General features: G+C 36.2%; 1 protein-coding gene across 1 annotated transcript in view; it reads left to right on the plus strand.

Annotated features, from left to right (window-relative positions):
- LOC140137800 (uncharacterized) overlaps window positions 1–23597 on the plus strand; it is a 571667-nt gene extending 548070 nt beyond the window's left edge. Inside the window, 3 exon segments of the mRNA XM_072159582.1 lie at window positions 1802–1965; window positions 8682–8845; window positions 12273–23597. Coding sequence (XP_072015683.1) covers window positions 1802–1965; window positions 8682–8845; window positions 12273–12494 — 550 coding nt within the window. The 3' untranslated portion in view covers window positions 12495–23597.
- The last annotated feature ends 482 nt before the right edge of the window (window positions 23598–24079 follow it).

Consider the following 24079-nt stretch of genomic DNA (forward strand, 5'->3'; position numbering starts at 1 on the left):
AAGAGTATTTCATTCACGTTAGTTTAAACAAACAACTAGTTTGCTCATATATTATTGTACAGTAGTCACAATCTTGCCACAATAATGGGAATAATTGTTTACCTCGTTTTGCTAGATATCAAAATAATATATACATTCAATGAAAGATACGCTGAGTGGGTGGTTGCCATGGAAACCAGGATGTAAATGGAAATTGTCATACCCGCGCGGGCAAAAACCTGGACCGAAGTCTATCGTATAGATCCCTTTTTCTCTCTTTTTCTTAATTATTGATCACATTGCCAGCAACAGGATTGACACAATTTGTAACCTCTAGCTATACGGTTTTAACACAGTTCCCTTCTTTTGTATCCTTTTGACCATATGTGGACAGAAAAAATCTGGCCCTTCTATATATATTGGGTCTACATTGTATCGATTTCTGCAATAGGCAATTTTAGTTCCTGCTATCCAGACTACAGGACAGTAAAGTTGCCTATGGCGGTACAAGTAATTTGGATATAATTCATCGGGGAGACAGTGTGTGCTCGCAAATATCTCTATCACGTTTAACCAGCGTGTGTTTTTGTCCCGTTATTATTCAAAACCGGACCATATTTGATGTGTAGAGGAAGGAAGATTCATCACAAAGCTGAGCTAACTTGGCACACGTAGCAGGCGCTGTAGCAATCGTTTTGCCAAAGACATTGGGGATCGGATTTGATAATAAACTGAGACTGTTAATCATGATTGTTGGAAGCTACTATAGAATAAGCACTGGTTAAATTACAAACGGATCAGACTTGTGAAAGTTGGACTACTTGTTCATTTTGATAATGGGCATCTTTTGTAAGTAAGTAGTGCGATGTGGAGCATGGAACTATTGAGTTTATTTGAACCAGTCACCCTTGTGGATAAGTGGTCTTACTTTTGAAATTACATCTAGCATTATCATCTTTTGAATCATTTTCTTCAAGTGTAATACGGAGAATAAGATAGAAGCTATTTGAACCAGAAAGCAGAAAAAATTGACATACAATTTGGAATTCTCTTTGGAAATAAAAGGATTATTATCTTGGGAAGCTGATTTCTCCTTAAATTAGTAGACTTTAATATCAGTGCTGTAGATTATAATGATGATTGTGAGTCTGATGAGGCAAGTGGACTGACTGACAGGTGTAAATTAAGATGAGTAGCTAAGCTGCATATTATTTGCATGTATATTTTAATAATGCAACTAAGAGCTTTGATGTGTGACCTAGTTAGCATCCCTGGTCTGTGTTAACACAGTCCCTGGGTTTAACTGACTCATCATAGCAGCACAGGAAACTTTAGTTGACTGGCTGTGGGAGCAGTGGCGTAGCTAGGATTTTCCTGAGGGGTAGGGGGTAAGGTAAATTCCCAAGGCTATAGGTGCTGTATTTGTGACAAAAGGTGAAATTTTTAAAAATATTAGTCAAAGTGACAAACTTAGCTAAATGTGGGGGTGTGTGTGTGAATATACAGGTTGTTCATAGCACATTGAGCCAGTCTACCTCATGTAAAGATTGACTGACAGATACACACATTCACGGTGTAGATGTTGGAATGGATTATTTTCATTTTCTTTGTTTGCTATTAGGTCAACTTAAAATTAAAAGGGTGCACATTTCATAGTGAAACTTAACTTTTTTTTAAATTTTTTTCAGAAATCATAGAATATTGCTTGGTGATAACCTTTTTTTTTTCAGAGATTGGACAATATTGCTTTAAGAAAAAAATTATGTTATGTTATTAATAACCTTATTGTCTTTCTTTTTTAATTTTCTCTCTCTCTCTGTAGAGCCCGAGACCTTAAGGACAAAATGCGATTCTTAAGAAGAAGACATACGGATAGCTCCTTACGAGACTCAGAAAAAGTTGCCATCGACAAGTCTTTGGTGCCAGACTCGGAAGCACATGCACGGAAGTGGGCCGAGTCATTTGAACAACTCCTACGTGACCAACGTAAGTACTTCGGTGGCTTTTTGATGAATTGTTACCTATTTTTGGACCATACACTTGTATACACTGTTATTTTTGCAATGGTTTTATTTTCGAAAGGTTTGTGAATGGACACAAAAACCTGTAGATAACAAACAACATAACATGAAATGATCCATCATTCAGAGTTAAAGGAGGAAATTACAAAATTGAGTTGTCATCAGTAGCGGCATGGTGGTGCAGCAGTGTAAGACTTTGAATCATAAATGTGAGGTAGCTTGAGGTTGTGGATTCGAGTCCCTGCAGCATCAATGTGTTGTGCTCTCATGCAAGGCTCTTCATCCCTAGTGCTTCTCCCCACCCAGGTGTACAACTGGGTACTGGATTTATTTAATGCTGTGAAGCTAACAGACAAACTGTGGGGGAGGTGTAGCAATCCGTCACAGCAAAATTATATGGAGGGGTCTGCTCCAATCGCTTGGAAAGAAAGATAGGCACTCTGGCCTGTGAACATAAGTTCATCCCCTTTACTTGTCATCACCTTGCATTTGCATAGTAACCAACTGTCCTATTGGCAATAGAGGCTCTATTGCTGATATCACCAGCATACTTGATAGCAGCAGGTTAAATGTCATTTTCAATACTAAAAATAAGCAGCATATTTTACAAAACTTTACAATGTCACAGAAAGCTACACTTTAGGGGAAAAGGTGCACTTCTAATGACTTTTAGTGTACAGTTGCACACTGGAAGCTTGTCTCAGCCAATAGGAAGAATGGAAGAAAATGGGAAAAGAATAAAGTGGTACACACAATTTTATTTTTACCAAATCAATGAAATGCATATAGCCCTAATTTTATTTTAATTACATTTTGGCCCATTTCTAATTTTTCCCTGATGACTAAAAAAACCCTTAAAACATGGAAATAAACTAATGCTCTAAAATTTAAACGCTACATATGCAGTCTTCTGAGACAAACCTTTTTATGGGAGGGCTTTATGGGTTTTGTCCATTACTTTATCTGAATAATGTCCTGTGCTAATAGTAATACTCCATCATAGTGCTTAGACAACAAAAAAACAACCCTGTTCTATGGCTTGTCCGACCCATATTTTAAGAAATTGGAGGGGGGTTTCCTGTACAAATGAATGCCAACTCGAAAAATTTCAGGGAATTATTTTTTTGTATTTCAAAATATTACAAAATATTTGCAGATTTTGGTGATTTTTGCAAAAAAGCAAAAAAGAAGAAGAGCCTGACCAACCGACCCTACTTGAAAAGGTCCACCCGCCCTTTTTTTTGTTGCCTTAAGGCGTATTAGATGCTAAATACTTTTTGTGACATAAAATAAACTGACAGCACAGAAAATGTCATAACTCGTCTCCCAAATGATAAACTTGTCAGGATTATATAGCGCATTATTAAATCTATTTCAACTGTGCATGTCATCAACTTGGTCATCACTTATGCAATACTTGTTGACATCACAGTAAAGTGCCCTTAATAAACGTTGGAGCTTAAACCAGACTTTAAGGAGGCAAGGCTATATCTTACGGTTAGATGAGGAGACTGTGAACTTGGTCATGTTTGCTTGTCACTCATGGAGGGGACAATGGTTTACTGGGAAAGTGGACATTTTTGCGGAACATTCATTTTCATGCTTTTTTTACTCAACGCATCTACTGCAAAAATGCGCAAATGTATTCTGTTACGTATTGGTCAATGTAAGAAAACTCAAAATCACCAATTTAAAAACAAACAAAGTGATTCAGATTGGCAAGGCACGAAATATTACATACACAAAAATGACCTTTTTTACAGTAGCTCCAGATTATAGATCATATTGCCATATGCCTTATTTGATACGCATTGATCTATAGAAAACAGTATTATGGCGCTATTTGCCATAGAAGTGATGATGTAACAGGATTAAATACCATAGCAATAGGTTAAAACAATTTTTGAATATATCGCCCTGCACTACAAGCAGGTTGCACTCATCACCTGTGTATGTCTGCAATCATAGATTGAATACAATACCGCGCTTTTCAAAGATACTAATCTTACAGGTGATCAGCATGATTATGGTTCAATGCAGAGATACCGCATGAGCATACTAGTGCAGCCTGATATATTCAAATATCGCTTTAACCTATTGCTATGGTATATAGTTAATCCAGTTGTTACATCACTTCTGCGATGAATTCTACTACATTGACTGAATGAGCATGACACTTACATGGAAGATGTCTGTTTCCACCAAGCTCTTAGAGAGATGTTGTTTTTGCACTTAGTAATTCATCCTCATATTACACATCAGACTTAGTATGTGGTACATTGACCTCACCTGCACACGTCAGGAGAACAACATTAAAGGTTTCATGAGCTATTACATTATATTCAGACTTGATGTTTGGCATAAAATAAGCATTTTTAACTTTTACATGTTTAAATGATACATAAATTAAAGCTATGTTATAACATTTCTTTAAAAAATAGATTAGTATTTCTTTTCCATAAAATGTTAGCTTTTATTGTCAGATATGACCCCTTTTAATTTTGAGCCGGATAACTTAGGTAAAGCAAAGAAAACTGATTTACTACCACCGCAGATGTTACCAATGCATGTCACTCCTTCGTTTGTGCTACTGCACGGGCCTTTGATGTGTGTGTACCGTCCCGCACGCTGTAAAAACAGAATTTTGAAAAGTATTGAGGGCGTCCTCCTCAGCAAATGTTATAATATGGCTTTAAGTAACAAAATAATGGTGCACCTAAGCGTCTTACTTAAATAAAATAAATAAATGTTTTTGCCTTAAGTTAACATGCTTACACTCACACAATAATCTGTGCAATTAAGAATGATTCAATATGATATGGAAAAAGTGGTCATGCGGTAGATTTAGCTCTGCCTTGTACCATTTTATTCCTCACAAGTGCATGCACCAAAAACTCTCCCTATGTTGATACTTGACCAGTGGTGTTTCTGTGGCTGTATAACTCTAGAGCTACACAGACTTTTGAGAATTTTTTCAGAGTAAATCGCCGGACGTACACCTGGTGGAACTTACGCTGACCATCGTTCACACTGCCACTACTCCTGACAGCGCCTACCGCTACTCCCAGCAACTTGCGCCGACCATGTTCCGCCGGGCGTACGTCCTACAATGGGAACACAACTATTGTGATGATAAGCTTTTGTGTTATTTAATCTGAGAGAATACACTAAACTAATCAGATACGAATTAACACTAATATAATGCATTTCAGGTCCGTCGATGGATGCGTAATCTTTAAATAAAAGGTGATCATGCCACAGACTTTGAGAAAGCTTAATGTCACTATGAGGGATGTAATTGTAGAGTGTTGATAGGCTTTTGCCTTATTGATGCCATTGTGTTCACAGGTTTTCATCACAATATCCTATGCAGGCTGTGTAGTCAACTTCCATTAAATATGATACATGATCAGGCCCCTGGTAATATTTTGTGACATGATTTGCAAAGTATCATTTGTGAAATAGCTGCCATGAAATGATGGCAAGATTCAGCCCAGTGTGTACATATTTTCTATGTTTCCTTCGACTTTTTGTTGAGATTAATCATGATCATGTACGGTTGTTCACCCCTATGTAAAGGGGCCCTCTTGCCCCTGTTGATTCTCATGCTAAAGAGCTTGTAAAGCATGAAGTCATAATCTTCCCAGACTTATTGTCAGTAGAACATCAAACTTGGTAGGAGAAATTTCCTATTTCTAGTCCAATAAAGAAATATTTACAGTGGATGTTTTCAAGTCTTGCAGACTGTTGTTGTTGTGACAATCTTCTGTTTACTGCAGATGATACTGGTTGGTCAGCAACTCAGTTGCCATTTTGTTTTCCAAGAAGATCATCAAATGTGTGACTAAGATTGTATTGCCCCTCATCTCTGTTCATGATGTTATTTTGCTTTCTGATCTGTATTGCTTCTTTGATCCATTAATCTGTAGAAGAGCAGGTTCTTTGGTAACACAATAAGTAATTCAGTAATCATTTATGGTACCTTTACAATACCGTGACCAAATTTTGACCCTCACAAAAATAGGTCTTTGGGTGGCAAAAACCATAAGGGGTCATGGATATTTTATGTTGGCTGTCAGCATACACCATTATACAAGGGTCTGTGTATTTATTTCAATTGCACACACAGCAGCCATTTATGACATGTACTGGAGTGTCTTTTAGTAGGGCAGCAATTTGCAAATTTGTAAGCAGATCACATTGTATGCAGGATTTTAGCATGGATGTAATGGGCCAAATATAGGTAGCACCGCTGCAAGTGGGCCATCATGTATGTCAGAATTCGGATCACTTTAGATTCATTTAGCATGGATGTAAAAAGCAAAATGTGGGTAATATCACTGGGAATAGGGCTATGATTTCATGGATATAATGGGTTAAATGTAGATAGCCCTACATCACTGGGAGTAGGGCTATCAATTTTGATTCATTTAGTGTGGATATAATGTGCCAAATGTGGAATTTAGATATATTTAGCATGGATACATGCGGGTAGCATCAGGAACGTAACATGTCTAAATCCAGACCAAATTGGATTCATTAACCCCATGAGAGCTACCTGCTGATTGGCCAAAAGAAGTTTTCATTATCAATTGGCCCAATCAGCAACATTGTTAGAATAATTTCACCACACAAAAAATTGGGTGAATTATTTGCAAAGCTCCATTCTGATTGGTGATTAAAGTGAAGATATCATGTAATTGACCAATCAGAGACAATGCTAGATCAGCAGGTAGATAGTGCTCAGGGGGTTAAACCAGGTATGTCAAAAGACACCTTACTGAAACAATTGAGTTGCTTACATATGGTCTAATGCACATTAAAACAGTTAGTGTGGCTTGCTAATTAGGCTGCTTGTGCAAGCGTCAATTTATAGCCTTTTTTTAGCTGATTTTCACAAGGTTTTAGAGTGTTAAATTCCTGGGGCTAAATTTTACAGGAAGGGTTTTACAGCTTATGTGGACCTGTTGCGGTTTATTTTTGTTATCATTCCTATCATTAAAACCTCCATGTTTCTCTGCACACATGCATTAATTCCCCACATATCCAGCATTTGGCATGCGTTAGTCTCCAATAATGCACGCAGCATGACTATAGGATTACCAACACGACTGACCTCGAATTTCACAAATTGACCGCAAAGATGTCCAGAATAATTGCACGTCGATGGATCACTAATGAAAATAGTAGATAATCCCCTTGTATTCTGTGCAAGAATGTTGAACCATATTAAATAGACCTTTAAGGCAAGGCTTGGTGTATTTTGATAGCTATGTGCAACATAATAGAAATGACAATATTTTATCATATAGATTTTAGAGGCTGTTCAGTGGAGGGCAGCATAATATTGCAGTAGCCTTTTATAATCTAGCAAACGAGGAAAAACTGCTTATATTTTTGTGGGAAATCTTCATTAAAAGGAGGAAGATTTGCTTTGAAGCAGAACCAGTTGAGAGAATATCTGGTATATGTAGATAGCATAGTCTGGCATCAAATGAAGATTGCATAGCCTGGAATCTACCAAAGATGGCATAGTCTGCAATCTACTGAAGATAGCATAGTCTGCTATCTACTGAAGATAGCATAGTCTGCTATCTACTGAAGATAGCATAGTCTGCTATCTACTGAAGATAGCATAGTCTGCTATCTACTGAAAACAGCATAGTCTGCTATCTACTGAAGATAGCATAGTCTGCTATCTACTGAAGATAGCATAGTCCATAGTGCAGTTTTGCCCACGGCAAATTCACCATGACCTTTTCAGCCATAAACCCGCTTAGTGAAGATTAAACCGAAATATGCAGTACTAAACCAGTATAGTAATCGATTGTCCAATGCACATTTCTTACCATGTGATAATATTAATCCAATGAGCGATCAAATTGTCCGCTATGGTCGACTAATCCAATCGATAATGACGCTATTGACATGTATGGGTGGAGCTCCACTGACTGAGTTTTGGGGATTTTTGACTGGTTTGCTATCATTTACTCATCAAGGCGCTCCACCGTTATTATAAGGACTATGCTAATAATTTAAAGATTGACATGTAGAAAATAAACCATACTGATTGACAGAAAGTACTAAATTTGTACCTATTACGGTTTGGTGGCACTCCTCTTCCAAACGCGACCAAGTCAGGGCGTCCCGGTGAAGCAAAATGTGCATTGGATTAACAAGGGAGTTTGGATAAGATGGTAGATTTCCTTTCTCATACAAATGCATGCTCCTCGTTATTAAAGCTTGTACGGATTAAAAATTCAGATATTTTGAAAAGAATAAGTAATTGAAACATCAAGCAAGTACTAAAATCAGAGCTTTTATACTTTTTGATATATGACGCTAACTAGTTCTTCTCATATACCCACAGCACAGCGCTACTAGTACGGATCAATTACCTATGTGAGTGCCCCTGTGTTGTGTGCATACATGTAGTTAACAATAACTGCATGATGCTGCTATCTACTGAAGATGAAGATGGCATAGTTAAGTTTAGATTTATTCACATAATATGTCTGCTATCTACTAAATATATCATAGTGTGTTATCTACTGAAGAGAGCATAGTTTGGACTTCGAAAACTTCTGAAGATAGCATAGTCTAATAACAACAGCTCCTTTTATAACAAGTTGTAATGCATTAAAAATCATACATACATTCTTTTTCCTCTTACTTGTACAGGTGGCCTGGAAGCTTTCAGGAGATTTCTACAGACAGAATTTAGTGATGAAAATATAGAATTCTGGCTGGCTTGTGAGGAGTATAAAACATTAAAATCAAATAAGCTAGGACTTAGAGCAAGGAAAATATATGACGACTATGTAACAATACAAGCACCTAGAGAGGTAAGCAGTTTGTCTGCTTTATTTGTTTGTTTGTTTGTTTGTTTGTTTGTTTGTATGTATGTGTTTATTTGTATTTTTTAGCCATATCAGACGTATACCCTTGTTGGCTGCTACATGTGTCTCTTAGCAGTCAAGTTAGCTCAATCAATAAGACGTTTGACTATGGTGCGAGAGGTTGTGGGTTCGAACTCCGGTGGTGGTTAGTATGCTCTCATGTTAAAAATTGAGTCGGCTTGAAATTCCCCTTCACAAGGAACTTACTGCTAATTGTCTCATTGTAACTCGTACGAAACTTGGGGAGCTGATCCTGGGTGTGATGGTCAGTATTGTGGAATATCTAGGGTGTGCGCTTCTGGGGTGTTTGTGTCACATGGAAATAGAATAAGCTTGAAGCAATAAAAAGAAGAAATGATTATTTCAAATAAATACCTGACAAAATTGGGCATCTTTCATTTTCTTTTCAATCTTCTTTATTGCATCCATAAAAGTAGTATCTGATGTTTGTCATTTCTCACCACTTATTTTTCATGATTGACATCAAAACATACTTCATTTTAACAAATTGGGCAGCTTTTATATTATTTTCAATCTTCTTTTGTTGCATCCATAAAAGTAGTATCTGATGTTTGTCATTTCTCACCACTTATTTTTCATGATTGACATCAAAACACACTTCATTTTAGCAAGGATACCGTACAGCGTGTTTTTCTAGCTTTCAGACATACTTTCTGATTTATTTTTTTCAGCCTTATTTTGTACTTCAAGTCTTACTGCTTGTATCGAATTGCTGTTTTGAGCCAACTTGAAGCTTAATTCAATTCACGATTTTGCCAAACAACATGGCTTGCCTGTGTTTTGAAATGTCAGATGCTTTGCATTAAAGCAGCCGTGGCTAAAAAGAAAATGGATGAATGAAGTGATTTGGAGTATTCTAGCCATAAATATTCATGCGAAATGGGCATTTTCATCTCATGCTGCAAACTAGTTATTTTAAAGCCATGTTGTCTCTTAATGGGGTATTTTGTGATCCACAGCCTCATCATCCCACTTCCTCATAAAAGTTGAGATTTTTTTACTATCAGAAACTAATTTGTATTATCTTGCTGTCACCAGCCAGAAATTACAAAACAGTGACCTATGTGGGCATTATGATATGTGACACGATCAAGGGAAATGAGTCGGATGTCGCTAATTTTGTTTTTCAGATATTGGCAAAGAAAGTGTTAAAATTCTTTTGTTTCATATTGTTTTCAGTGATTGATAAATTGACATAAGTTCGCAGAGAAAAGTCGTTCAACATGGGTTTTTTAGTTTCTGAAACCTCTAAGGGCGAATTTCTCGACGGGTGGCTTAGCAATTGGCTTGTCTAGCCTCAAGGCTTAAGAGGTCGTAAGACCAGGCTTAACTGAAAACGTATTTCCCGAAGCACGGCTACCATAGCCTCGAGGCTTCGTTAGCCCGTGGGCCAGGCTTGTAGGATTAGCCCAAGGCTTCAGTAAAATGTGCATTTCTCGAAATCAGTCTTCTGTAGCCGTAGTCTCACGCAAGCCTGTTAGACCAGGCTTACAGCGGCTTTTCTTGGCCCTGCCTCAGAGCAGGTCTTAGGTCGTAAGCCTTGGTCTATTTCAATTTACAAATGATTTCAATTGTAACGCAAAGTTTATCTTTCATATTTTTGACGGTCTTTCAATTAACATGAGTAAGCAGTCGCGTCTAGGGGGGGCTCTTGCCCCCCATGAAAAAAAAAGGTAAATTAGGCCTACTTCTGAGAGTTATTAATTAACCTCATTATTTGGTCATTTTAACCTTAAAAACTCAATTTTTAAGGTTAAATAAATTGCATTTATCCCACTTTTGTACCATTGGCCTATATGTCACCAGCTTTAATACCTTAAATATGGCATTTGTACCAATATTATTTTTCAATTCTCTTTCCACCCCCGTGTCAAAAATAAATCTACGCCAATGTTCCGGGGACACATTCCAAGCAGATCCCATAACTCCTCAGACCCACTCCACCCCTTACAAACCCAAACAGCATGAACGATGCCTGCCCCTCATTTATTATGTTTGTCCCCGCTTTCCCTCACCCCAGCCCAAATGAAAATGTCTAGTTACGCCACTGTGGGTAGAATTGTTCGATTTAGTTGAACATTTCAGCATTTTATTTTAGTGTTCATTTGAGTTAGTTGAATTTTTTTAAGTAGCTGTTCCTATCATAAGACCTAATCATTTTGAATGATGTTTTTTTAACAACGATATAATTTTAACAAAATTCTTTCATCATCATCATCATCATCATCATCATCAATATGAAGACCTATATGATACCACCTGTCCCTATCCAAGCCTTAATAGTTTGATACTCGTACTTTTCATAAGTAGGCCTATTATTTTGGAGTGCCTCTATTATACCAATAGAAGAAGGACGAAATTGGTAAAGATATAGTAAATATTTGACACGAAACAATAATGCATGCAGTATTAAAACTGAATTTACGGATAAGATGCATATAATATTGCTATCTTCTACTTAAATATTTATAAATATTGTACCAAGAGATAACTTCATGTGAGATCTGAGAAGATACTGTTATCAGCAGTAGATATCACGTTGGTTGCTTTCCTTTTTAGGGGAATCACAGATTCCTTTCCATTAGGCTTACAGTTTTACCCTTTTTGGGATGCAAAGAAAAAATCACAGTATAAAGCATAGGCGTATAATTCATACAAGTTGGACTCATAAAAGTCAAGTGGAAATAAAATAATACATAAAAGACACAAAACAGACACAATATTCTTGCATCAAGTTGTGTACGGTATAAGCCCAAGCACAAGACCGCGGGTCCAGGCTAGTCTTTGCGCCGGGAACATTACGATAATGAGACGGCAACCTTGTTAGTACGGTAAACCGTGAGGACCACAGCTTATGTACATCTACCTCCAACAGCCTATACTATTAAGTCGCTGGTTGAAAGGGGCGAGGTTGTCAAGCGTTAAGCCTGCAAGGCCACTAAGACTAGGTTGAATTTGCGTTGAAGAAATCCGGCTAGAGTTAAGACTCGGGCTTCGAGAGCGGGCTAGGCTTAGTAGCCTCAAGGCCACTTTAAGACTACGGCTTAATAAGACTCCTGTCGGGAAACTCGCCCTAAATGTCTATAGAACATATTGTAAAACTCATTTTCGACCAGGGTCGACATGTGACTCATTCCTCTTGATCATGTCACATATATAAAGTGATGAGTAACTTGTAAATTCAATATCCGAATCAACTGAAATTTTGGAAATAAACTTTTATCATGAATATCTATGGAACCATACCCTAAAAAGAGGATGCTTAGATCAAGAAATGCCCCTTTCATGTTAGGTCTTTTTGGCATAAATGTGTCTAACTGATATCCTTTTCTACAATTTTCATTTTTTTCAGGTAAACTTAGACTCAAGGACAAGGCTAGAAACTGCTGATCTTGTTGAAGCTCCAGATGAGCACACATTTGATGGTGCACAGAAACGGATTGAGGCACTCATGGAAAAGGACTCGTACCCACGGTTCCTGCGCTCAGAAATGTATCATAGGCTTTTAAGGAAAGCAAGAAAAATGAGACCTATTGAATGTATGAATGAGATTCATGTTAATAGAAAACGTTAACATGAACAAAATGGCTGAAATAAACATTCTTTTTGTTTCATTTTCATTTTCTTTTTTTATGGAGGACGTCATAAGTAATTAAGGCTTATGATAACAAGAAATGCATCATAACAAGTTATATCAATTTGAAATCTAATCCGATGATAGGTTTGAAAGAAAAGGAATTTAAGCCTGTTTAAGAATTGGCAATTCGCAATGAACTTCAATTTCATTCTGACAGATGCATAGATTATGAAAACAATGCGCTATTCCATTTAAAATCCACACTACCCCTGTGGAAGATTTTGGAAATATCTTCCACAGGGGGAGTGTGGACTTTAAATGGATTAGCCTAATGAAATATGGATGAAGATGTGTGTTGTAGAATTTGGGAATACTTTGTATATAGTGTAATATGAAATATACAGACAAAGCCTGGTAATATGTACAGTGCAATCTTATTTCTGTGCACGGAAATAGGACTGGGACGTAATCTTTATATTTTACAAAACAAAAAAATAATACTAAAGCATTATGTATAGGATTGACATTATGTGTTGAATGCAAAAAGGTGTATTGTCTGCTGTGGGTCAGCGGTTCTTGAGGTTTATTACTGCAGGGACTGTTACATGCAGGATTACCTTAAGAACCACTTACCCAACAGACTGATATGGAGAGAAAGATGGAGCACTCTTCTAAAATCTTCAGGAGAGTGATATGTGGCTCACCTACAATGTTTAATACTCATTGGTGCTTAAATTTGAAATCACTCCCAAGTAGCTCTCCCTCCTTAATATACTCAGGAGAGTGATATGTGTGGATGTGTGCTTAATTTAAATCACTCCCAAGTAGCTCTCCTTAATATACTCAGGAGAGTGATATGTGTGGATGTGAGGCTCACTTTAAATCACTCCCAAGTAGCTCTCCTTAATAGACTCAGGAGAGTCATTTTGTGTGGACGTGAGGCTCACTTTAAATCACTCCCAAGTAGCTCTCCTTAATAGACTCAAGAGAGTCATGTGTGTGGATGTGAGGCTCACTTTAAATCACTCCCAAGTAGCTCTCCTTAATAGACTCAGGAGAGTCATGTGTGTGGATGTGAGGCTCAACTGCCATGTTACAACATGTTTTATTTAAATCACTCCCCTGGCAGTTGGTTCTCCTCAATATTTTCAGGAGTGCATGTGTAGCTTAATTTCAACTTCAAAAAGTCAAAGCCTGTTGATAGATTGAGCTATTCCAGTTGCAATCCATACACCCCCTATATGTGACATGACCTTAATCTCCCACAGAGGGGGTGTAGACTTCAGATAAAGTCACCCATTCAGTAACTCCATTTGAAATTCATACTTCCTGTGGGTAAGATTAATGTCATGTCTTCCATAGGGAGTATGGATTTAATCTGGAACAGCGCATCGTAATTTTTCCTTTTGTCGCATAATAATCTAAAAAAAAAGTAAAAACCAAGTATAATGTGCACAAGCCAGCACATATATAGCAGATATGTATTCTTACATCTCTTTGCATTCAAACATTGACATGTAACATATTGTAATTGCAAAAGAATTTGATGCATTATTATATGCTGAGATATACAAGATTATTATATATACTACTTTTGAGATAGACATTTTTTCACAAAATTCATGCAATATATTATGTTACATGACTATATAAAACATGACATGACCATGCTTTTGAAAAAAAAATGACTGTCCAATTTTTATTTTCCTTTACTTGGGCCTGTGCTATCAACTAAAGTGTGCTCATAAGACCCTACGGTAATAATTAATTGCACATTGTGTGTCTATGTTAGTTTTGATAGGAAAAGTGCTTTCAGCTTATATGTAGTAATTTTAGTGCAAATTAGGTATTATGTACAAGCATTTAGGTTCCCACCACACAATTGCACCCTAATCATTTAGATATATATATATATGCTTATATATAAGTTGGGATTATCAATATCTCATGAATACCTCAATTTATGGTGTGTGTACTTTTGGCATTGTTGCTATGAGAGTTCAACCATTGTTTTTCATCTCAACTGTTCAAAGGCTGCAAGGTTAGACCTTAACTAAGTAGGAGCAAATCATCAATGACTACTCATTGTGTTGGTAGTCAAGGTTTATAGCTTGTGTAATATCATCTAACAGTTCCAAGCTGTGGAAATACCTATAAAATCAGTTGCTTCTTTCCACATAAAACAGTACATGAACCTGGAAGATAAGCTATTATATTACCCCAACTTAATACATAAAATAGCTATATAACTTTAGTTAAGTTGTTAGAGTTTTCGTAAATTCTGATATTATACTGGAAAGAAAATAATTCTTGCCCCATGCTTTAAATTTATAAGAGAAGTGAAAGTGTGCCGGTCTAGAAAAAAGTATTTGTTTTATTACTAACCACAAAATAATTAGGGTGTGATTGTTGATATTCTAATGTAATCTATACATGGGGCAAGCTTATCAAGTGTGGTATACCTAGCATTTTTTATAAATGGTACAATTAATTTATTACATCTTTTAAAAACAATATTGATGATAAAACTGGGTAAATTTGATTGGAGTTAACAGACACTATTGAGATAAGTAGGTAACTGGACCAACTGTTTTAAGTATACTTTTTTTGCTTGCTCATATCAAATTTGCATATGGTATGTTCATGCCTGAGGTTGACCAGAAATTCTGCACAAAAAAAGTATAACTGCATTGTACTTGTGTTCTTCATTCACTATCAAGGGTAGGGTTTTCATGCAAGGTGGATGTGGTTGTTGGACAGGTAAACCTCCTCTGTACTTGTGGCCCTTGAACATGTTTAAAACAAAACTGCCAAGAGGTTACATAGGTTTTTCTTTAAACATGTTAAGGGGTCAATGATACATAGGTTTTTCCTGCCCAATGACGATGTGGTAAGCAAGTATCTCATTGATTTTCATGGCGAATTTCTAGATTAACATGCAGTCAGTGAACGAGAGACTTAACTTATATTCTACCTTGTGTAAGTTGCTTAGTACTTACCACATATTCACGATTGAGATGGGCAAACTCTTCCCAGATCTGTACCTTGATAGTGATAGCACTGATACAGGTGCTGTACATGCAGGCAAAACGAAAAAAAAAGGTTAATTTTACCTGCATGTTCTAGCATTGGGCTATACAAGATGAAATCCACACACCCCTTATGAAAGACATGACTTTAGTAAGAGTCAACCCCACCCCCTGTGTGAGAGATTAAGGTCATGTCTTCCATAGGGGGTGTATGGATTTCAACTGCAATAGCCCATTTAAACTGAGCATCCACTCATTGGACCAATATTGGGTATACATAGGTGATTAAACATCACTGACTCAATGAAGCAAACACCAAATTCCACTGTAAATCTGCCATATTGGAGTATCACACATTGGACCAAAATAGTGTATAACCGGCACCGGTGAAGGCCTGGCATTAGAGGATAACAAGCACAATGCAATACACACAGATTGTAAAGAGCACAAGTATCAAAGTGTGCCCTATGTATGGTGAAACAATAATGAGTTATATGTGCACTATTTTCCCATTTATGAGTGACATGCAAGCATGGTAGATTGTGGAACTCTGTGAATTGTTTAGCTCATCATCACAACCTCCCATATGTGTTCATTTCTCTAAATGGTGATGTTGATAACATTATTGGTAGTGTATGTGAGTGCAATATTATCTTGAACTGCAATGGCTGCCTTAATATGATACTGTATTGTTCTTGAAAATAAGTGTGTCTGGAGCAGCTCAGTTCTTTCTTGGATTATGGTGCTCATAGGCTTATTCACTTCAACAGGATCACTTTTCATTGATAACATTCAAAATTAGTTCCTGGATTTTCTTAGTATTTATAATTTAAATTATCCACAAGGCAGCTATTGAGGTATTATCATTGCACTCATCAAGTGAATTACCATTTTGCCACCTTGGGTCAGGAATGTGTGCCAAACTGTTACATCTGTGAAAATGCTGCTGCATCTCAAAACTGCTTTTGTGCACACATTCTGAGGTATGGTGGCATTTTCATACAATACCCTGTTCTTTTTAATCTTTGTACATTTCTGATAATTTTATTGAGTATTTTAAATTTTACAAAGTGCCAAAATGTATGTTTTTAGTGTGTTTTACCAAACATTTGGCAAAAAAAACAGCAGCAGAAGTCAGTAGCTGTCATTTTTTGGTCAGTATGGCAGCTTCATTTGTGAGCATTGGTCAAAGCACCTAAGTTTTTTTAGATGCCTTTTTATGATTATGTAATTATCAGGTAAGAAGAGAAGAACGTTTTATGGATTTAGCTCAATTTCTCTATAGTTGCTGACTTTTATCAAATTCTAAATATACATAATTGTACCTCTATACTGCATTAACATTATGATCAAGAAAAAATGAATAGTGTGAACGCTATTTTTATATTCATCTCATACTTTATTATCAAATTATGTCATCTTTACCGATAACAGTGGGATATATGAAAGCAAGGTTTTACAGCCATAATACTTGATCATAAAGAGAGAGGACATATCAAGAAATGTTGTCAAAGATTAGGGCAATAGAACCAACTTTGTTGCATTTTTCTATCAACTGTTGATGCATGGCCTATCCTTATAATTTATGACATCAATTGATTGTGATAACATTTAGTATTTGCATGTATTGACGAATGACAAATTACCATCAATTTTTGATTAATTAGTCAATAGTTTATTATGTAGCATCAGTAGTCGATCCCAAGATGGAACAAATTTGGCAGTGGTGCCTAAGTACTCTGGTCTTGTGATAGATAACAAGTGTTTGCAGAAGGGGACTAAGCTGAGGTCTTGACTAAATTAATGAGTTGATATACCCCTATGAAGGACATGACCTTAATCTTCCACACAGGGAGTGTGAATCTCAGATGGGATAATCTACACCCCCTGTGTGGGAGATTAAGGTCATATCTTCCAAAGGGGTGCACAGATTTCAACTGGAATTGACCCTTCTCCATCTTGCTACTAAAACAAGATTCTCCTTGCAAATAATTGCGCAAAAGGGCATTTTTGTTTTTCTTGTTTTCCTGGCATTTTCACAATGTTCCAGAATGTTTTTAAATATGTAGTAAAAAAATTAGATTTGAAAGGTAAAAACTTCATTTTGAGATGACCGTCAATTTGAGTCCAGGAGTTAGTCTCCTTTTGTAAGCACCATATAATGAAATCATGTCAGTTCTGTCTGTATATAGGCAGGATCTTTGGAGTTCAGCAAACTTTGGGTATATGGAATACATAGATTAAGACTACAATGTCATTTTGAAGCCTCATGAGTTGGAAGAGATGTGTGTACACAGTTATAAACCAGTTTTTATAAGATACAATCGAGCAAATTGAAGATGAATTTGGGCATTTTTAGTTTTGAAATCTTGTGATAAAGAACAAGTGAACTACTGATACTCCAATCAAAATATGACTTATGACATAAGTAATCATGTAGTAAAACAATGCAAAACTCACCAACCAATCATTGATTCAGCATAGGCTGCATTCTTTGCCAATATACCTCCATTACTGTCTAAGGTTCCATTTTAAAGTACATTCTTTCACCTCTTATTCATTATGGTGTGTGGTGGAAGGATCATGTTAAACAAATTACTGATGAATGTTCCGCTGGTCGGTCAGTCAGTCAGTCATCTAGCTAGCTGGCCTGCTTTGTAAATGACTGCTTGAGAAAAAAATCAGGGGGTACTACTATGTCACATTGTGGAGTGAAGTTGACACACTGCCTGTGAATGCATCCAGTTTCTGGGTTATAATAGTAAAAAGTTAGGGTGTGGTTTTAATCATTACCTCTTTCAATGTTATTATTATTATGTTAATTACCCCTCACAAGATTTTGTGGTTTTTGTCCTGTTTTCTATATGTGGAAATGTGGATAAGAACCACACGATCATTTGATTTTGTTTTTTAGATATCTATACTAGGACATTTGTATGTGTGAAATAACCACTGATAAATATTTGTGCAATTTGAAACCAATCTCTACACATTGGCCCCAATCAGGGGAAAGCACATACTCTTAGCATGACCTGATGTAGGAATGCCAAAACCATGACAGTATTTTGCTATAAAATAACTGCACATGTCCATTTTAATTGTATACATACTCTGTAAGTTTGATGTAGCTTCGATAAACCAAATTTGCACAAGCAGCTTGCACAACGAACAATTCAACAAGTTTTATGACAACTCTATGGTATGTTGTTTACTGTTTCTGTGCTATATTCCATCCATTTACACTTGATAGGCATTTTGTAGTGTGTACATGGTATGTTTTTTTCCAAGGAAATTAAAAAGGGAGAATGCTAGACCATATCTATGATGATGGTGGCAGCCATATTGGATTGACCCTTCTTAATGCTAGAAAGTGTCAAACATTAGTTTGCAGTGATACAGAATGCATTCACCAATGCAAACAAACATGGCAGAAAGTCTGCAATCTCTGATCTTTTATCAATTTCCTTGGTGTTACCATGATTTTTAACTGCCTCAATTAATCTTGAATTATGTACAGAGTAGGTAGTTATATGTAACTATTAATAGCCAACAAAATTTGGAAGTATTTCAATGCAGCTATTAATAGGGGAGTATTTCTTGATTAGTTTTAAAATAGAAATACCCTTTTGAAAAAAAACAACCTCACTTGATATCAAACTCAATTTTTAATAATTATCAATGCTTCTTTTAATTAAGGAATTGCTTTGTACATATAGATATGCTGCACTTTTTAAGCTTAACGTAATTCCTTTCCTAGTTTCACTGTAATGTCTCACCTACTACTACCTTTTTAATTGCGTAAGAACAATAATTATACAAAGACAATCGTGTATGCACATACTTGTAGAGAGACTATAGACGAGTTGATTTTTAATTTTGATAGCAGAGTAATTATATGTGTAAACAATGTAAAAGTTATATTATTAGAAATGCATTCCCGGGAAGAAAAAAAATATTACTACTTTTTAATGGTATCGCCACTGTGTGCAGTTAAAATCAAATTTATATGTGTCTGCTTAATATTTTGAATTTCATGATTGGTACCAAAATAGTAAGACTAGCATGAAATTAATGTCATTTTTTTTTATACCTACAGTTTCTTTGTGAATCCTTTAACATGTTTTCTGGTTTACTAGCATAAAGTCCCTGGTGTCCATTGCTAAGGTGTAACAACAGCTAAACTGGTTTAATATTCTGACTCTTTAATTCTAGCATTCACTATCTTATGACAAATTCATCTTTGCTGTATATCAATCAATGTGGGTGCTTTGGGCCAAATTATTTTCAGAACATTGCGCCATATATATTTGAAGGATTCTCTTTACAGTATGTCACCCTTTTAAAATACAAAAGTTTTGAGTGAGCACAGGTTATAGGGATGAACAGGGCTAGAAATTTGGCATAATCCAAGAATTGATTCTTGCCCATGTTCTTGCTAGTAGACTGGGAGAATCCAAGTAGATTTTCATAAAGCTTTGTGTTCACTACATAAAATGGAGGACTATCAAAAATTCTCATAAAATTTTTTTTAGCATGAATCTAAATGAATTCTAGCAGTGCGTAACAAACTTCAAGCCCTCGTGTGTTATAAAAAATGGCAACAATGGGCCAGGCATTTGATATGCCACCTTATCGCTGCCATCACTGATACAAAATTTAGATTTAGTCCTATATTCTTGATTGGTTCTTGGTTCTCCAAAAGAGTTTTCACTGTAGGTGGCATAGGTTGGACTACATTATTTGTCCAATTGGGAGCCATTGTTTTAGGAATCAGTTTAGTTTAAATCAAAGGTGATAGTTCAAGGGAAAATGTAGGTTTAAGGCTGTTAAATGTTAAGTTTGGCAGCAGGGACTTTTAGTTATATTTTAATTCAGAGATTGTATTTTGTAGATTTCTTTTCCTCAATTTGTAATTGTTTTTCCTGTACCAAAGTACAGGAGGCCATAGATCAGGGAATCTCAAAACATAATGAGTGCCAAAAGAAAAGATACATGTCATCAGAGAACACTACACTCCTGGTTCAGACTAATCCATAGAATACTATGTAAAAATATCTTTATAATGATAGCATTATGTTTTCTCATAAGGACGAATCCAAGAAAACTATAAACCATCCTCTCTGTGTTGTACTATGACTATAGAGTGTGGATTTTTCAACTTTTTTGCCAAATTTAACTTTGCCATGGTCATTACCCATGCTTGATGAATTAAGGCACTTCAGCATTGGGCTATTCCAGTTTAAATCCATACACCCCTATGGAAGACATGACCTTAATATCCCACACATGTAGATTTCAAATGGAGTCACCCATTCAGGTAACCCTATTTGAAACTCACACTCCTTGTGTGTGTGATTAAGGTCATGTCTTCCATAGGGGGTGTATGGATTTCAACTGGAATAGCCCAGTACATACGGATGGTATATAGTAATCTGATATTGTCAGTATGTAAAAGTCACAAGGATATGATGTGATGCAATCAAGCAAAATGAATCACTTGATGCAATCAAGCAAAATGAATCACTTGATGCAAAAGTTGACATCGATCAAAGTGAGGACTTGTTGTCCTCCCTTTGTGTTTCATTATCTGTAACATCAAGTTTGCGCAATCCTATATAGTCTATATATCTACCTCGAGTCACTGGCACTAGCTTTGAAGTTCAGTGCGTTAGCTCAGCATTACTTGGTGCATGTACATACTTTTTATCATGCGATCAACGTGCCGTATATGTGCACTCAAGAAACCACGCTATTACGCAGCACACGCTAAACTTCAAAGCTAGTGCTGGTGACTTGAAGTAGATATACAGATTATAACCAAATACTGCAAAGCATGAAAATATTTTTCCAATAGGCCTTTAGGAAAATGTATCAAATTTGAGAAAATTACATGCCACATAAATGATGGAACAAGAATTTTATTATGGGAAAAAGTGATTTGTCACGTTTGCTTGACTGTGTCACATACCCAATATATTTCTGTAATCAACCAATTAGTTGGTAACACAAGTGTGCTGAATCTCCTCTATGAAGGTGTGCTATGTATTATCTAATTAAGTTGGCAACTTTTTAAAAACTTGTTCAGTCTACTACTCATTTCTTAATTAGATAATGAGCTGATTTTGTATCAAAAATGAATAGAAAAAACACAATTATTGTCTCTCTTCTTGGGAAAATATTTACCAAAGATGAGTGACGTCATCCACCACTTTACCATATAAAAACTGAGATTTTGATGCAAGCTCATATTTTTCTAATTACCCAATCAAATTTAAGGTCCGAGATGTTTTTTTCAATGATATTTGCTTGCGGGATATGGAAGGTCAAATAAGTTTCAAAGATCCATGTTTGAGGGCCAAGTACACATTGTTTTGCTATGTTTACTGTACATTTCAGCTGCTCAAGGGTCAACCACCATTGGTCCGCAGATCTGGCCCATGGGCTACATTAAGAATCCCTGGCTTAGATGGTGAAGTGCCCCCAGAAATTATACTACCCTAGCTTCTTTGCTTCCAATATCAAAATCTCTGCAGCAATATTATAACTCAAAACGATAAGATGGAAAGAAAATTAAATGTGAAAAATCGGACCACACACCTTAAATAATGAACGGGGAGTGGATGGACTGAACAAAGTTTTGAAAAATACTCCTTAATAACTTGAAATAGTAAAAGGAATGACGGTAGCAAAGAGCAAAGTTTCATTACTTGCATTCTTGTATATTGTTGAAGTACATTTGATTCGCTGACACTGAAAATCCTAACAAAATTGTTGAGTGTTTTTAAATTGGTGCTTGAGGGTAGCCTAGTTATAATTACATTTATAGTGCACGGTGGAAGTGTTGTTGATGAATTTGTACTTGAACAGTATTCAAGAGTATATTGTTCAATTGTGAAGGAAATAATGGTTGGCAAGCATATAACATCTAAATTCTTCACATTTTAAGTTACTCCTGACATATATATATGACTTGATCAAGAGGAATGAATCCAACTGTCAACAATTTTCAGTTTTGTTCTTTGTTCATTATTCATTCACACTGGGTCTAACCCCAGTAACAGTAATTCCCCAACTATCTATACTAGCGACATTAGACTCATCAAGTTCCTCTTCATTGAGTCACATATTTATAAGATATGTATGTTAGGAACAACTTTGTGTATGCTGGGCTCGAAGTACATCAATTTAAAAAAACAGTAAACTTGTAACAGTCCTGGGAGATACATGTATTACCTGTGCACATGATATCCATAAGTAATTTTATAGGTTATTATTCTGATATCTAGACCTGTTTGAAACAGGAAAAGAAAGATCTTATTTAGTGTAAAAATACAGATTGACAGATTGGGTTTTGTCCTTTCATATTGGGCAGTGTATGTAATGAACACTTTACACACTATATACTATTTTTCATCCTGATGTGACAGTGCATGACGTCAGTGTACACTTCATTGGGTGCGGCTTCAAATCGCTAGCATTTGCTTGAAGTGTTAGCATACAAACACATGCACTTAAAGATGTCACAAAATGGCTGCCTCAACGCGTTTGTGTCACTGGCACATCAAGGTGATGAATGGTGTAGTCAGTGAAAGCTCCAAAGATGAGCAAGTTTCTTTCTAAAAGTGAATCCTCATGTACCTGTGCATTCAAAGCTAGCCAACATATCAGCTTTATGACTTAGCTACTATGTGTAATCATTGTGGTTTTCTCATACTGACAAACACTATATAATTATAAACCGCCCCTTTGTATTATACTGGCTGGAGAGGGCGACATACCAAATTTTGCTATTTTAACTTCCCATGCTTGGGAAGTAATAAAGTACTTCACTGGTTATAAAGGAATTGTTTGTCAGCATGTGAAATTGCATAGGGTATGTTGAATCTTTTTGACGGAAACTTGTTGTGGATAATCTACCTTGTTAAACAAATGCTAGTAGTGCAGTAATCCAAAGTTCTAGACCATATTACTTTCAAAAACCCTGAGCATTCTGTGTTCTGTGACATACGTCAGGGGTCTCCTGTAAATGATGACTGACATAATTAAAATACATGTATTCTTTTCAAATGAACATGAAATTGTTTCTTTATTATCATTGTTGTTAAGATTGTTTTAAAACAGTTCATGCAATCAGGATAGAAAACAAGTAAAGGCACTGATTACTGGAAGTTACTTATATGAAGAGCTTTGTTGCAAAACCCCTTACATCCACTTGAGAAATCATCAAAACAAGTACTGATATATGGAGGTTTGCAACAAAAGCAGTTTTTGGCGGATGCTTGGGTAGGATGAGCATCCCGCCAAAAACTGCTTTTGTTGAATCAGTGATTTTTTTTGACAATTTTTTATGTGTTCTCAAAATTGTTCAAGTGGATGTAAGGGGTTTTGCAACAAAGCTCTTCATTTATGACTCTGGCCAATCCAGCCTATAGGGTATATTGCTGATCCATTAATTATCCTTTTCTGGTGCATTGTGGGATTGAAAAGGGGGCAAATCGATCGCTAATTTGCTCCCTTTTCTATCCCACAATGCACTCAAAGGATAATTAATGG

The sequence above is a fragment of the Amphiura filiformis genome, chromosome 17 (assembly GCF_039555335.1).
Source record: "Amphiura filiformis chromosome 17, Afil_fr2py, whole genome shotgun sequence".
Classification (NCBI taxonomy): Eukaryota; Metazoa; Echinodermata; class Ophiuroidea; order Amphilepidida; family Amphiuridae; genus Amphiura; species Amphiura filiformis.